The sequence below is a fragment of the Priapulus caudatus genome, unplaced genomic scaffold (assembly GCF_000485595.1).
Source record: "Priapulus caudatus unplaced genomic scaffold, Priapulus_caudatus-5.0.1 Scaffold28, whole genome shotgun sequence".
NCBI classification, from domain to species: Eukaryota; Metazoa; Priapulida; class Priapulimorpha; order Priapulimorphida; family Priapulidae; genus Priapulus; species Priapulus caudatus.
In genome coordinates, this window is record NW_014577089.1 from 593324 (window position 1) to 609764 (window position 16441).

General features: G+C 39.8%; 1 protein-coding gene and 1 long non-coding RNA gene across 3 annotated transcripts in view; one reads left to right on the plus strand and one right to left on the minus strand.

The window, feature by feature from the left end:
* LOC106815308 overlaps nucleotides 1–9170 on the plus strand; it is a 12441-nt gene extending 3271 nt beyond the window's left edge. Inside the window, exons 2-3 of the long non-coding RNA XR_001394729.1 lie at nucleotides 4719–4722; nucleotides 9061–9170. This is a non-coding gene — a long non-coding RNA (uncharacterized LOC106815308). The remainder of the gene's footprint in view (nucleotides 1–4718; nucleotides 4723–9060) is intronic.
* Nucleotides 1–14640, minus strand: part of LOC106815290 (serine/threonine-protein kinase 32B-like) — a 57110-nt gene extending 42470 nt beyond the window's left edge. For both annotated transcript variants that reach the window (XM_014819738.1, XM_014819745.1), the window contains exons 1-3: nucleotides 14534–14640; nucleotides 2652–3004; nucleotides 1881–1936 (exon numbers count right to left, since the gene is read on the minus strand). In XM_014819738.1, the coding sequence (XP_014675224.1) occupies nucleotides 1881–1936; nucleotides 2652–2703 (108 nt within the window). In that variant the 5' untranslated portion in view covers nucleotides 2704–3004; nucleotides 14534–14640. The remainder of the gene's footprint in view (nucleotides 1–1880; nucleotides 1937–2651; nucleotides 3005–14533) is intronic.
* Nucleotides 14641–16441: the final 1801 nt, after the last annotated feature.

Here is a 16441-nt window from a genome sequence, read left to right on the forward strand (position 1 = left end):
GAGAGAGAGAGAGAGAGAGAGAGAGAGAGAGAGAGAGAGAGAGAGAGAGAGAGAGAGATAGATAGATAGATAGATAGATAGATAGATAACAGGTTTATTGCATAACCTTGAAAATCGAATATAAATCTTGCAAAACAGCATTCATACTGGCAGGTAATATAAAATTGAGATTGATTATATTTACAATCACATTCAACAGCATTACTGTTTGCTATACTAAAAATTAAATCCATACTATTATAAGAAGAAATATGAAATTGTATGTATAGAATATCATGTAAAGTCTAGGTCTAACAATACTGGGGTAGTTTGCTAATGAAAATTTAATGTCTAATTAAGAGTTATACATTTCTAATGAAGGATTCTTATCACAAAAACTATTCGCGCTAGTAGAGAGATAAAAAAATAACATTTCCCTGACATTAAAAACAATGTTACTATTTAACTCAATCGGTTGTGTTTTTCCCCGATTGTTGAGAACTCTGCACACGTAGGGACCAGGGCTATTATAGTACTGCTCGCTACGAGGCACCTTTGCAATCCAACTGAAATACGTGAAACCCGGTGTAGCCACAATGATTGATTTGGGGGGGGGGGACATATATCTAAGAGTCGTTCAGTAGTCTCTCCTCTACTCCACGTCTATCTCACCTGTATATATCAATCGGTGTCTTCCATTAATTTACCCTATTTTAATCCTTCTCACTTATCCTAGTTGTTACACTCGCCTGCCTATCTTCTGAGTAGTATTAACTATTCTTCAGCCTGCATATTAATTTGTCTCATCGATCCATCTATAGGTGAGCGTGAGATTGTGTGCGCACACCCGTGATATAATCGCCACATTACAATCGTGTAGCTATAGTTTGCTGCTGACAGCCAAAACAGTTAGGTCTAGTACACGGCCTAAAAATAAACCTTGTACTTCTCTAGGACAACATATATGTAGACGGATATATGAACCAGATATCGATTGAATAATTATCGGCATCAATGCACGCGCGGCTGGGTGCAGTCACAGCTGCCGAACATCTGTGTGCTTATTAGTGCTTATTACCACAGACACCCCCACCAATCATTAGCAAACCCTGCCGTGCACTCTATCCTCGCTCACTGTTTCACAAACACACAGCTACACGCACACCTGTGCGCGCGCACGCACGCACGCACGCACGCACGCACGCACGCACACGCACAAGTATACATGATGTATTTTAAATATCGATCAATGTATATTATTTCGTGTTGGTTATCTGTATCTGACACAAGTCATACATAACCTTCACCTCTACTGTCGTTGAGTGCACATGAACATGCAAAGTGCATTCATAACAACAATGGGCAGGTGCGTCACTGCTGCCTGTAGACCTTCAGTGACTGTCACCAACCCGTTTCCCCAGGCATGTCAACCAGCGCCATGTTCAACCCACCATATATAGCATACTACGCTACATAACCAGTGGAAGTGATGCAAGTGTAACTGAAATGATATGGAAGATGGCCAAATATGGAGCACTGGCACTATAAGACGCGAGCGTCTAGCCCTACGGCTACCGATGTAGCCCCTTCGCTCCGGCTACATGATTAGCGTTGGATTCCGCTCTATTGGGACGCTCAGAGCCAGAGACACGCGAGGTCTCCTGGGGACACCAAGCAGTCAGATAAGCACAGCCAGCGCGTTCGACAGACGTACGCGTTACATCCCCACGCAACCTGCGCACTTTCTGCTAATGCTGCCCAAGCTTAGCCGTTGATGACAGATTAACTAGTGAGTACACACTTCCATCCTATTCATCCCACCCCACCCCGTGCACACATCCGCCCCCAAAACAAAAATCTGCATTAGCGAGTGGCAAATCAATGTTGAGTAGTTTACGAACCTTGCCAAAGCTGCCTTTGCCAATTGCACGCAATATCTGGAAGTGGTCGAAATCAACTGTAAAACAGAGAGAGAGAGATACAGATTACAGATATGAACAGAATCCAGCTATCAGGGTTAGTTAATTTAGGTAATTAGTCCAAGTTTATAATATGTACACAGTGGACATGGCATAGGCTATGTCACGGCCACCATAACTAGGCATATTTTAAACTGTGCTGAGTTTCCAATATTATCGCTAGACCAACAGCTCTTGCCTTGCCCTGCGAAAATTGGGCGGTTTCACACGCGGCACAGTTACGGCACAGTGACTTCATACCCAGAGAAGCAAAGCAATAACGGCATTCCGGAGTCACGATATTAGAAACTCAATACAGTTCTAACGACAGAGGGCCACCAGCAAACATGACCGCACGGCTGGCTTATCCCAACTGTCGGTGGGGAGGGGGTTGCTTTGAATGCGTTTGCTTTGTGAATAGCGGCAACTATGCAAAATTCAGCTTTCTATGAGAACTGCATTTATTTGCAACAAATTCCGACGCGAGTATCAGCTGATCAGTCAGATTCTAATGCTAACTGCGGCTGCCCTCTAATTGCAGCTTCATATCAAACGCTAACCCGCGGGTGCTCATCAAAGCCACCCGCGCACGTCTTGGCAGGGACAGCTCGTAAGCCCCCCCCCCCCCGCACTGAAATGATTAGATCCAATTCTTCGTGCACTTAGCGAGGACTAGAGCGCTCGGTTTCTCGCGGACACGCCTTCCTTCCTTACCCTCGCCTTCAGCGTCAAAGGATGCCTTGCGTGCTGAGTGGCCTCCCCCCATTGTGCAACCTATCTTGGCGGTCGTGTTTGTGCCCGTCCGGCACCTGGCTAGCGCGAAGCCGGTGCAGACTGGACCTGCGACGACAGTCGACGCCTCAGCAGAGGGCGGCGTGATGCACAGAAGACTGCTGCTAGCGGCGGCGGTGTGCAAACAGCTGCACTCTAACGACCTGCGGCGTCAATGAGGTGGCTGCTGCACGCATAACGCGTCGGCCGCTTCAGAGAAACCCATACGTTATCTCAGCTGCCGCCGATCCGGTAATGCCGCCGTCGTCGCCGGGTTGTTAGTCTCGTGCAGGCTCCTGCCAGTCATGAAAAAAGCAAAGACGAAATCATTTAGGGCTGGTTTTTAACATAATTTACAAGCTTATCCTCACGTGAAAGTAACCTTCACCAGCCGGTCATGCGAGAAATTAAACGAAATCAGAGTATGTATTATTACACAGTGGGCAGAAAGATACGCGAATATTTCTAGATACAGTAATGTAACCCAGCACAGAGTACAATAGAGACAGTGGAGTAGAGTACAAATAGAGACAGGCGAGCTACTGTGTGTGTGTTGGGTAACACTATTGCATCCATGCAAGTATACAACACAGTAGCTCCAGTACTATAGGCTAGCCCTCGTTCGCTCTGCCACAGGTCTAAGACAGATCCAAGGAGGGTAATATATATATATATATATATATATTATATATATATATATATATATATAATATATAATATATATGACTTTATCCATAGCGCTCCATTGTAATAATACCGGTGAGTGCTACCCCGATATATTGCCAGTTCAAAGCAGCGGCTCAATAATATCAGTGGCGCGGATCGAATGAATAATTTATAAGTGTACACGTCTTTGTGACACCGGCATCTTCTCATCGCACTCCCCAACGAGCCGCCTGCATAGTGACGAATAAAGTCTAACAGCTAGCGCTAGAGCCTAGCGCGTGTGTGATAATCTCGCATGGGGTCAGTTTACTATTCAGTTTTAACAGCCTAGGTTCTTAAGTATGAACTTAATTATAGCAATTTGTAGGTCAGCTACAGGTCTAGAGAACTGGACTTAACTTCACCACACAAGTAACTGACTTACACTAATCACTCTGCCATGCAGCTGGTTTTCTCCCCACCAATACATATTTTCTCAGAAAACACCAAATATATCCTTGCTAGAATTTGCTTTAATTTTACTACTTTTATACATTACACTACAATTTTTAAATGATTACACTATATAATCAGGGATTAATAAAACACTACCATATATATGTGGGAAATATTGAGAAACGTATATAATTTATGAAGCATACAAATGTATGAAGCGTTATGTGTCAATTACCCTTTGCTGAGAAGGTCCCGAAATGCTGGAGACGAGTGATATTTAAATACTGCTTATAAGGTGGAATTACACGAAAATACAGAGCAATGCCGATTGCTGCTCATAAAGACCTTATGAATAAATCCTAATAAATATATTAACAATCTGAGATTATTATCTTGCTTTCTGAAACAATTGTCAACATAATCATAATTGTATTACCTAATTTTCTAAGCATAATAACCAACTCCATACAACACACATGTATGCACACATGCATATTTACGTGCACACGCACGCACGCACGCACGCACGCACACACACACACACACACACACACACACACACACGCGGAGGAGGAGGAGGGGGAGGCGGAGGAAGGAGAACAGAAGCAGAGAAAGCAGAGAGTGAGAGTGAGCATGAGAATGAGAGAGGGCGTGAAAAAGGTGAGGTAGAGAGGACAGGAAGGAAGGGCGAGAGAAATTTATGTTCCATGTTATTAGTGTCAGTGGGGAGAAGGCAAGCAACGAGTAATCAAGTAGGAAATGATCAAGAATATAAGAAAATTTAGCTATACGAACAATAATACTAAAATATACTAGTAATAGTCAATAGATACTGATAGCAGCATTATAATACAGTAAAACCTGTAGAAATGGAACATTCAAAAGACACCCCAAAAGTAACCTTTATAGATAGGTGACCATTCCATGTAGGTTATTTTATTGTATACCTGCAGTAAATGCGAAAAAATGCTGCAAATGTCCTTTTTGGTCAGTAGAGGTGTTTGCTAACACACGTCATAATTCGATTAGCGTGAGTAAAAATATAGCCTTTAATAACTCATGGCAAATAACGGCAATAATGTTACTAGAATGAGCAAAAAAATATTCCCGCCATTCAATAGAACGTGTCGCATCTTTAATCGAACTTACTGCAGGCTACTACTATCTCCCATATCTTCAGCAAAATGCCAATATTTACCAGTTTACCAAGATTCCTATGATTAAGAGCAAGTTCTAAGACTAAGAGCAGTTCCTGTGATTATCAATCGACCTATTCATAAGATATTACATATATAATACCTGGCCCTGGCAGTGGGACTGTATTTTCTTTGCAAATCTTGGCAGTTTTCTTAAAGTTTACTTTGTACCAAGTAAACCCATTACGTGTATCAGTAAATAATAACTACTATACACATAATGCATTGTTTTGAAATGCGCAAATAAGAATTTTGGTTAAAAAATGTGATAAACACACAGCACATTCCTTTTCATTCATCCGATTGATCAAACAGGATTCATTTCACCCACAACAATGAGGGAACAATGCATTATTCATACTATAGTAATTATTATTGCCAATTATCGACTGGCACTATCTACCTAGATTCAATGTACTGTAATAAAAACGCGTTTTTTAAATTTACAATTACTTTGAAAAGACTCAGCTAGGTCACACTCGTAAGTATTCTAGACATCGCACATCTAACCAGCTTCTAGTTAATAGAGATTCTGTACCTAATCACAGTCGATTATTCTAGTCCTTAGCAGGTGCTAGTTGCCTTAACTACTTCTATCAAGTTATTAAGTTATTAAGTTATCAAGATATTTGGTTAGCACAGCTTTCAACATCGTGCTGACTTACGGCACATTTTTCATCTCACATAAAACTCTGTGGCTCAAACTACGGACTACGTGAGCGCTGGGATATCCTTTTATATAAACCAACTTCCGACTACCTAATTTATGCCAGTTTTTCCAGTTATGTTAACGGCACACAATAACTCTCTGTGGAAAGAAAATGTCCTCAACACTTTCGTGTATAGCTTCAACCAAGAGGTATTTCGATAGCTCAGCCCTCTAAGTCCTCTAAGGCATGTGCGGAGAACTTGCGAAATACAACCATTTCTGCTTTTTCTTTGATCAATTTCAATTGAGTGAATTCTCAACATTCTCTCTCATCTCTTTCTTAAAATAGAAGCGTAATGTTGAGATGTCGATTATAGTATAACACTGGGTTAGAAATAGAAGACGCACGAAATTTCACGTTCTTGTCAAAGAAAAACTTGTCAGAATTTGCCGTGCAATTGATTGGACCTATAATTGAGGCTGCTACTGGTCAATACTGGAGCACGAAGGGTCGTTGTCGTATAATGGCGTATAATATGTACCCGAGATAACTATTTGATATGGTTAGGGTTACCTGGGTTAGGGTTAGGGTTAGGGAGTAGGCGTAGGCGACATACTCGCCGACACCTCGGGTACTATACTCGGGTACATATACGACAACGACCCCTTCAGCAATACTGGAGCAGGGCGTGCACTCACCAGATGTTTGCACTGCCTTGTACATTGTAGCAGAATTTTATTAGCAGTAGACTGCTCATTTTAGCCTGACCTAGATAACCTGAAACATTTCCAAACACTGCCGAGAGCTTAGTAAACTGCCCAAATATACATGTGCGTGGTGAAGATGTCAGGGAATCTGGGAAATTGTCCTGAAAATAATATCAATTACCATACATAGCTTTCCACCCATATTCCACTTATCATAACATTGCCTTAAATTGTTAAATTTAACACGAATCCCAAATACGTGGACTGTACATAGTTCATTCAAGAAAAGTTGTGTTACAATACATTGAGAACATACGTTATACAAAAATATGCACTGAAATCATTGGATTTATGTATGCAACACCATAATGAGACGATAATGACCAATTGCTTCAATGTCGCATATGTAGCAACAGATGCACTACGTATGGGATTTATAAAAGATAAAGTCAATAGACAGGCTCTGTAAGTAGTAATAAATCAACTGACGGCAGCATATATACGTCTAAACGATAAATATCCGTTTCCCCAATAAAGCCCGAATATATACAATACCCTGAATATCTGCTTTGACATCAATAAAAAACATGTTAGATAATCTATAGAGAATTTACCTCTTAAGGAGTCTGAAACCTTTACATTTACATTCACTTTAAGTTTAACAACGATCAATTTAAAGATACACGTACACGGTGCATTCATCGATGCATAATAAAATGGCTATTGGAAATTCAGCCAAAACTGTAATTTTTGTCGATGTAAATTGGTTGTTGAACTGTACAATATTGCGAAACATTCGCCATGCCAGCAGCACTTTTATATTTATAGAGAACATGCCATAAATATTAGAAAAACTTAAGTTAAATAGAGCATCAAGAAACCCCAGCAATTTTGAAGTTAATTTATGCTATGAAGCATATGAATTGAATATTTACAGGCCTATTGTTTGGTGTAAAACTTGTGTACCACGTGCTCAAATAAACGACAAATTTTTCCAGTCGCCTAGTTCTAATGAAAACCTTGAGATTACGTATTATGTTGAGCATTTACTGAACATTTATTGATAAGTAGCTCAAAGAGCTATCTTGTGACGACATATTTTCGTACTACCCAGTCAATGTCATTGCCGACGTCTGACTACGGCCATGCACTTATTAGAATAAATTTATGATATGCAAGATTTTTTTTCTACTTTTTTTATTGACTCGTTTTATAAAAGTGTGTGTGCGTGCGTATGCGCATGGTGCGTGGTATGTGTGAGGTGAGGTGTGTGTGGTGTGCGTGCGTGGTGTGCGTGCGTGCGTGCGTGCATCATGCATGTCAGGGTTCTCCCCGAGCCTTTAAAGTAAGAAGTCCAAACAGTTTTCCTAACCATTCTCCCATCTTCAAGACAATTACAGTACTGGTACTGCAGGCGTATCAGCAAGTGTCTACAGTAAGGATAACGTGCCTTAAAACACCCGTACATCGTTACTTTCACGAAATCATGCTGCAATTGAAACTTCTTTATTGATTCCCTTGTTATTGGTTACACGTTGAATAATGATGTCACTTATTTCTCGCGAAACCCTGTCTCTACACTTTGTTAATGGTAATGTGTAAAAAGTAAAAGTATGAAGATGCAGTAACAGCCTACAGCCACTTACCTCACAGAATTAAATACACTTTTTGTCAGAATTAGGTGCATTTGTGTTTTTGGTCCATTTACAAGGCAATTGCCCATAACCCTTTGAACATTTCAAGCTGGTGTAATAAGTATCGCTAATAGGTGGGAGTCGGGACTACATTTTACTACGTTTTCTGATTTTGGATGTATTCAAGAGATGACTGCTTTAACACATGTCAGTCCACAACGCCTTCATAGCTGAAGTTAATTATCAACATCCCATAAATTTGTTTGGCATGACTTAATTGCCAAATCGGCATGTCTTAATTTCCAGCAATATTTACATTTCACAATCCCAACACTACACAGTCATGCTGTGTTTTCACAGCTTGATGTATACATCTCCAAACTGATCTGTGTATTGGAGCCACTTACTACAGGCATAACTGACTCCAATTAGCATTCAGAGATTAATTACCCTATTCACTAAGCCTTTTAGACTAAGGCTTACTGGAAAATGTGTTTTCTTCACACCTTTTTAGGCCCTTGAACTTTCTTGGCTTTCAAAATAGTAAAATACAGAATTTCGATTTTTCCAGCATACAGTTTACCCTACTACTCTGTGATAGTTTTTGTGGTACTATGTCAGAAACAGGAGTATGTCCATGAAAAAAGTAGTGGTTAGAGGATGGGATATTGTGGGATCCCTCCCCACCAGACACACACAATCACAAAAATCTCCAGACGAAAAATGTTACCCTATCTCACTCAAAATCTTGCTATTGTGAATGGAAAGAGCACAGAAAGAGATTGCTGAACATCAGAGGAGTTTCAGAGTACTTTTTTCAAAGTACAGTTTTTTGGGGGCAACGAGTGAGTTCATGAGTGCTAGGCACAGATCTCTGTAGTATTACCAGTATAATGCTACCAGTCTCCACAGTATGTCACCAGCAGTATTTACAATGTGACACTATTAGTACCTACAGTGTAGCACAAGCAGTACCTACAGTGTAGCACAAGCAGTACCTACAAAGTACCTACAGTGTAGCACAAGCAGTACCTACAGTGTAGCACAAGCAGTACCTACAAAAGCTACGTTCCCACGAGATTCACGGCCTCCCTGGTTCCATACTTATCAGGTGCTGAATTCGGCTGAAATACCATGCTAACACAACCTGCAGCGTTCACACGAGAATTGAGGCTTAGCTGGTATAGGCTGGCCAGGTATAATAATAAATAATTTCTCGGTTAAAGAGAAGTGTTTTTCATGATGGCGGCCCCCATGAATGTCAGTTGTTTGTGGCAGTTTTTCAGTAAAATTACACAAAATGATGATCCAGATTAGCATTACGAATGCTTTGGTGATGAAGACGATTATCAAAAGGAAATTCGGAGAAATATTTTCAATGGCATAAGCCTTAAGTGAAAAATGACACTCTGCCGCCTAGTATCAATGCAGCGCACTACAGTTTCACGGCTTACGATGCCTCGAATTGCGTTCACACGACAGACAATACGCGGCCAGCGTGGTGCCGTTGTTACAGCGCGGAATCACTTTCCGCGCCGAATAAGCCTCGTATTTCAGTACGGTACTTGGGAGGCCGCGTATAAGTCTTGAATATTTTTACCGTGTGAACGCTCAGTACAGTATTGAAATCCTCGTGTGAACGCAGCTATAGTGACACGATCAGTACATAAAGTTTCGGATGAGCAGTACCTAAAGTATGAAATAATCACTACCTACACCATGACACTATTAGTACCTGTATATAGTGTGACACCATCACTACCTGCAGTGTTACCCACATTTATAGGTACAGGCTCAATTTTAACAGATCCGTGATCACTGATTTTCTCTCGGCGCAACTTACAAATTGCTTCCGTGGTTGTCCGGTGTCCAACTCTATTAAACAATGTTATATTCATAATTCGCGCGTCATCTTTACATACGGCCAGGGTTGCACAATACGCTGCAAACGCACATGTCTAGACGCAGCTTGTCTGGCTTGCTTGATACAAGTATAACATTACGTGTTTAACAACACACAATGTTTCTAGTGTTAATTTTTCATTTGCTCATCTGTGACTTGACAATAAAATGTACATGATTAGGCCTTTTGCTTTACAGCACTGAGCATCACGTTAGAGCAGAGCGCAGTGCCAGCACATGTTTAGAATAATGTATCCGGACAACCAAAAACTCTCTGAGGACAACCTTATGGGTCTCTTTGGTTGCTCCTCGGCGACAACCCAAAAAAAACCTTACAAATTGAAGCACTGTAGGTGAACGATATCCAAAGGGTTGCCAGCTCAGATTGCCTGACACAGGGGCTAAGGTCCCTAATGGTGGTGGTTTGTGGGTGTAGGGGCTAAGGTCCCCCAACGGGGCCGCTTGGGTTTCCGGCAGGGGAGGTATAGGTCCCTGATGAGGGGGTGAGGGTGGGGGCTAAACTTGTATAAAACTAGATCTTAATTTTTTCCAAAATTTCATGGATTAAAAATGTCTTCAGCATTTTTGGAGGAAATCGTTTCTATATCTTCAACTATTTTATATACTATGTATATTGTAAATCATATAGACACATAAATCACCTCTTTGTGCTTTTGTTTTTCGTAGGTTATTGAAACTAATACAGCATTATAAATGAAGGGCAGAGATAGCATACACATCAGGAGTAGATAATAAATGAAAGTGGCAATGACACTGTAGCTCACCACAAAATAGGACACAAATGAGCGAGTGAGAAGAAGTCAGTTTTAATTGAGCAACCATCGACGTACATTATAGAAACGAAGAGTATATATGGGAGAACTTCCACTTATATACTCTTCGATAATTACGTGTAATTTTTTATGTGAAATAATAAAATAATATTATAATATATAAATCTATAAATAATTATTAAACAAAATGAATCACAATTTGCTGACGGGATAGATGGTGCGTATACCCGCTGTTGATGTTTCTTAGCATAACATCATTATATAGCATAATAATAATAATATGTTATTAAATCATAATATTTTCAGTAGCAGGAATTTTGCTTAAATAAAATAAAAATATTTTGTCAATAAAATCTTGTAAAAGCGAATCAGCATGAGTGCCTGACACCCAGAGTGTTTGTTATCTGCCGTTGTTTATCATAATATGCTATATAATTGTCCAAACCTGACCGTAATTGGCATAATTTTTTTTAATATCAAACCCTAGCGCATTATTCATTCCACATACCTAAAAAAAAAAACAAAAAATATGAGTGCCAAAATCCGTTGACCTGAATCAGCTAATAAACAATTCCTATTTTAATCAAAACACTTGCCGTGGCTCCAAAAGGGTACGTACAACTGGCGTGCTCCAAAATTAGGACGTTTAACTATGCGGCAGCATAGCCAGTAACAACTATACAAATTTTCCAACATGGTCAAACGGTCCTGAGTTTATCGCGTGACCGTAGCCAAAATGTTGACGCGACAACGGTTCAACGGACCTAGCGACGGGACGACGACCAATTGGCAATAGCTTTCAGGCTTGACGATGTTCAAGGTGACGCCCTAAAAATTCCCTATTATCTACTCTTGATACAAATATATATACATAACATAGACTGCAAATATTTTCCATAGATACCCCGACAAGTTGCTAATTTTTCCCACCAATAAGGGGGGGTAAGTCTCTGGCAGGCAGGCTGCAACCACCTGCTAGAGCTGTCCTCCTCTGGTACTAACCTGGCCCAAAGCAACTAAAGTGTGACATCATCAGTACCTACAGCATTACGTGACAGGGCTACAACGTCAGGACTAAAGTTTAGGGTGATACTCCATTAGGAGTGTTCCCAACTTTAATGTCATTAATGGTCATAATAACCATTATAAACCATATATATACATGGTCATGGTCATATATTAGTTTGTGGTTTAAATTTTAATGTCATTTAGGTTAGAGTTAGGGTTAGAGTTAGAGTTAGGATTAGGATTATCAATCATTAATCATTAATCATTAATGATATCAACGTTGGGAACACTCCTAATGGAGCGTTAGCCAAAGTTTAAAACCATCAGTACCTAATATGTGACACCAGCGATAACTAGAGCGTGACATCACTACTTACAGTATGACACTGTTTACTACCTGAAGTTAGATTACCTAATCAATACCACAGGAGTGACACCGCCAATAACTAGACGTTCGCTGACCATCACTACTTATCAGTATGACATGTTCTACTACCTGGAAGTTAGGATACCTCACCAATACCCTTACAGAGACAGCCCCGGCTAACTATGAGCGTGACATCACTACGTACAGTATGACCTGCTGTAACTACTGAAAGATTACGCCGATACCAGTCAATTAACCTTACAGAGGACACCAGCAATAACTAGAGCGTGACATCACTACTTACAGTATGACACTGTTTACTACCTGAAGTTAGATACCATCAATACCTACAGAGTGACACCAGCAATAACTAGAGTGTGACATCACTACTTACAGTATGACACTGTGTAATACCTAAAGTTAGATACCATCAATACCTACAGAGTGACACCAGCAATAACTAGAGTGTGACATCATCAGTACCTACAGTACGACATGTCAGGACTAAAATTCACAGTGTGAAGACTACAGTTTGAAACCATCAATACATAGTGTGACAACCAGCAATATCTACAAAGTAACACCATTCTGTACCTTCAGAGTGACACCAGCAGAGTCTAGACTCACACCAATACACATCACTTTATTCAACTCCATACTGTCTGATGCTTAGCACCTACTGAAACGGAACGAGGCGCCGTTTGATATGAAACTGACTGCACTGTTTAATTACAAAGCAAATTTTACTTGGGTTGTATTTCAAAACAAGCATATAAAGACAACTATTAAACGTTGAATTAAAAGTGCGATGTATAAATGATAATATAGAAATCCAAACTTGTGTGATAACCCGAATAAACATCAATATCTTACACACAGTGTGTCCATCTTGCACAAAGAAACAAAGAACGTGCACACGCGAACACAACCAGACTCTCCTTGACTCCTACATCTCTGTCCTATATATTACCCCCAAAACCCCTACATCCTGCATGCACATGTACCCGTTCTCCCAGACCGCGTCTTACCCCCATTTCACAATGACTCTAAAAACGCCCGGACCTAAAACACGTTTACCATTCTCCCCATAACATCAATCCAGCCGCACAAGATGCGCCACGCTCCGTCTACCCAGACCACCACCAAAACAACCCCCAGCCCAGCCTCGCTGACTAATTCATGCAACACCTGCAAAACACATGTTACAACTAAATTGATGTATGGAAGCATGCCAGGGTTCTTTCTGCCCATATAACTTACTCTGTATCCACCCATCAGATCAAAAGCCAGGAGATAACTACTTTTACCATCTAAGTAAAAACCACATGTATACCTGTAACTGCTGTACACATCAACACTTGATCACCATTTTCTGTACAGGTACTACACAAATTACATACATGTGTAACAATGTGCTAGTTTCAATAGTATTAAATGTTTTGGCCAGAAAATGTATGTATTTTTCAGCAAAATGGCCAATCATATATCATCATCAGTGACAGTGGCGTAGTTAGGGTGGGGGGGGCAAAGAGGGCTATGGCCCCCGGCCCCTGTTGATCTGGAAGTATAAGGATAAAAAATAAAAATAAGAATTGTTCTACTAAAAAGAGAATTGTCGTACGCAGAATGAAGGCTGTACATGTACTCAAAGGTGCCTCAAAATACCATCTCCTGCGATCTACATTTTCAAAATTTTCTGGGGGAGGGCCCCCATATCCCCCGCTTATTTTTCACCCACCTCCTTTTATATATCTTGGTTGCAGACAACGATGATTGTTGATATTTGATCACAAACACTGTGCTGTTGCTCTTGTTACGCGGCAGTTCATTACATAGCCCGACCAGGCTGTGCGACCGATTGTCTATACAACAGTATTCTAACCCTAGCAATACGGTGAATACCGTTTCTTGGAGCTATTCATTACATACCTTGGAACTAAATAGGTTCTCTGCAATAACAGGACTACGTACATGATCACGACGTGTAGGAGAATCAAAACGTTATCCACACTACAGCGTATTCATTGTACTACAACATAGAACGAAATTTACGTACTCTACATCGGGCATTGCCTTTTTAGCACGACTGGCGAGTTTAACCTCAACCGCATAAACTTTTAAGAATAATCTTCAAAAGTCCAAAGAGTCCTTAGAAGGAAGAAGACGGAAAGACAAGTTGATCAAATCGACAGATCAACACTGCGGATCGCAATGGAAAAAGCCACAGAATAGTTATACTTATAGAAATAAAAGTCAACGGTGTGATGCAGACTAATTCACTAAACAGTGAAACACTAAAAGTTAAAACGTTTAGTAAAAGTAAAACTTAAAAGTAAAACCTGTAGGCTAATTAAAAATTATAATTATAAATATAAATTCAAACCGAATAGGCTTACGACGTTGCGAATTAGATTGCACACGGACCAGGTAAACAGCACATAAATTAATAACTATTTCTACAATTACCATGTCTTTTGCTACTCGCAGCATTCACAAAATAACGGCGAAACGTTTACAATTCATTTCACACTAGAAATACAAAAAGGCAAATCCTTCAAATCCTTACATGCAGGTGCCAGTACTCGGATATGAAAATTTTTACCCACCCAATCGCAAGCGATCGCCATCTTTCGGAGATTTCAACATTTACAGATTTTATGGAACCAACTTAGTAAGGTTAACAGGTAATGAAATTAAATCTACTGTTAATTTATTGTTTATTTTGTATAATAATTACAAAAGTATTTTGTCATTTGCGTGAATAATTGATTGCTTAAAAACACATGTGCACTATCGTCATCGTACTCGCCGACATCCTACGCGCTACATAGATACATACGATGGCCCGACCCATAGAAATAATATCGATAACCTAGATATAATATAGATAGTCTATCTATATTATTTCTATGGCCCGACCACGGCTATAAACGATAACCACTTCATGACATGACATGCTTTATGTGGTTGAAGTTCCTCGTATTATAATTTCAGTGATCTAAATTATTTTTTGGTTCTTGCATTTACGTATATAGCAATTAGGATATAATTAAAATGTAAATTAAATTTAACTTGGTCACTTTGTTAATTATTTTTAAAGTTACTTATTATGCTCACTTGTATGAGTCATTTGCCATTATTTGTTTTAAATCATTCTTTTTATTAACGCGCATTTGATTTAACTTAATTGGCTATATATATATATATATATATATATATATATCCATATATATTATTATATATTATTTTATATATATATATATATAGTACTAGTAGCCTATGTATATTTGAGGTAATTTGTATGGTTCGGTGTCCTAGAATAAGGTGGGGGTAAAATGGGATCGCTAAAATACAGATAATGGCGTCATGTATATATATATACACAACGTATCAGGAATGAATATTTGCTTTTATTCACGTCTAAATATACATACGTACTAAATATACTAAAAAAACACGTGCGTTTGTAGGGCCGTAGCTGACAGAGGGGGCAGGGCCGTAGCTAGCAGGGGGCAGAAGGGGGGCAGTTACCCGGGCCTTGGCAGCACCACTGATATTATATACAAACATAATATATATGTGTTTGTATATATCTATGACAGCACCAACGCTCAAGGCCTACACCCCAGAACGCGAACTGCGTGTGGCGTTTTCCCTCCAACCAAAATAGGTTAGCTACGCCTCTGGTTTGTATATATATTCGTGCTTGCTGCAGTGTCGACCTCCAAGACAGAACGGTCTATGCCACATGTTGTAAATTATAAATATTGCCTTATTCTTAATAAATAAGTGATGTGATTTTTCATACAACATTTGAGTGAGCGCCGATAACTCTGCAGCACACAGGCTATGCCAATAACTAACGATATGTTTACTACGTCTGCACCATATTATCAGGAGTCTATCAATTATCAATTTATTGATAGACTCCTGATATTATTAGTGATAATCGATCCTTAGTCATGCATGTGGCAACTGACACACTGTTGCGTAAAGACGTCAATGGGGCAAAACGCCAACCATGGATGGAATCCAAATCGTCCAGGTAGGCGTTTTGCTCCGATTTCTTGATTATCATATTAATGTGTTTTTTGTTTTTACTAGTAATAAATAATATAATAATGATTATTGTTGTTATTATTTTTTATTGCTGATAAGTAATTGATGATTTTCAGACATACGATTTAATTTAATTACTACTTTCACAGCTGCTTTCCAGCATCAAAGGTAGACAAGGGTAGACTAAGCCTTCGCGCAAGCACGCGTTCTCTCTCTCTCTCTCTCTCTCTCTCACTCTCTCTCTCTCTCTCTCTCTCTCTCTCTCTCTCTCTCTCTCTCTCCCTCTCTCTTCCTTTCCCTCTCTCTTCCTCTCCC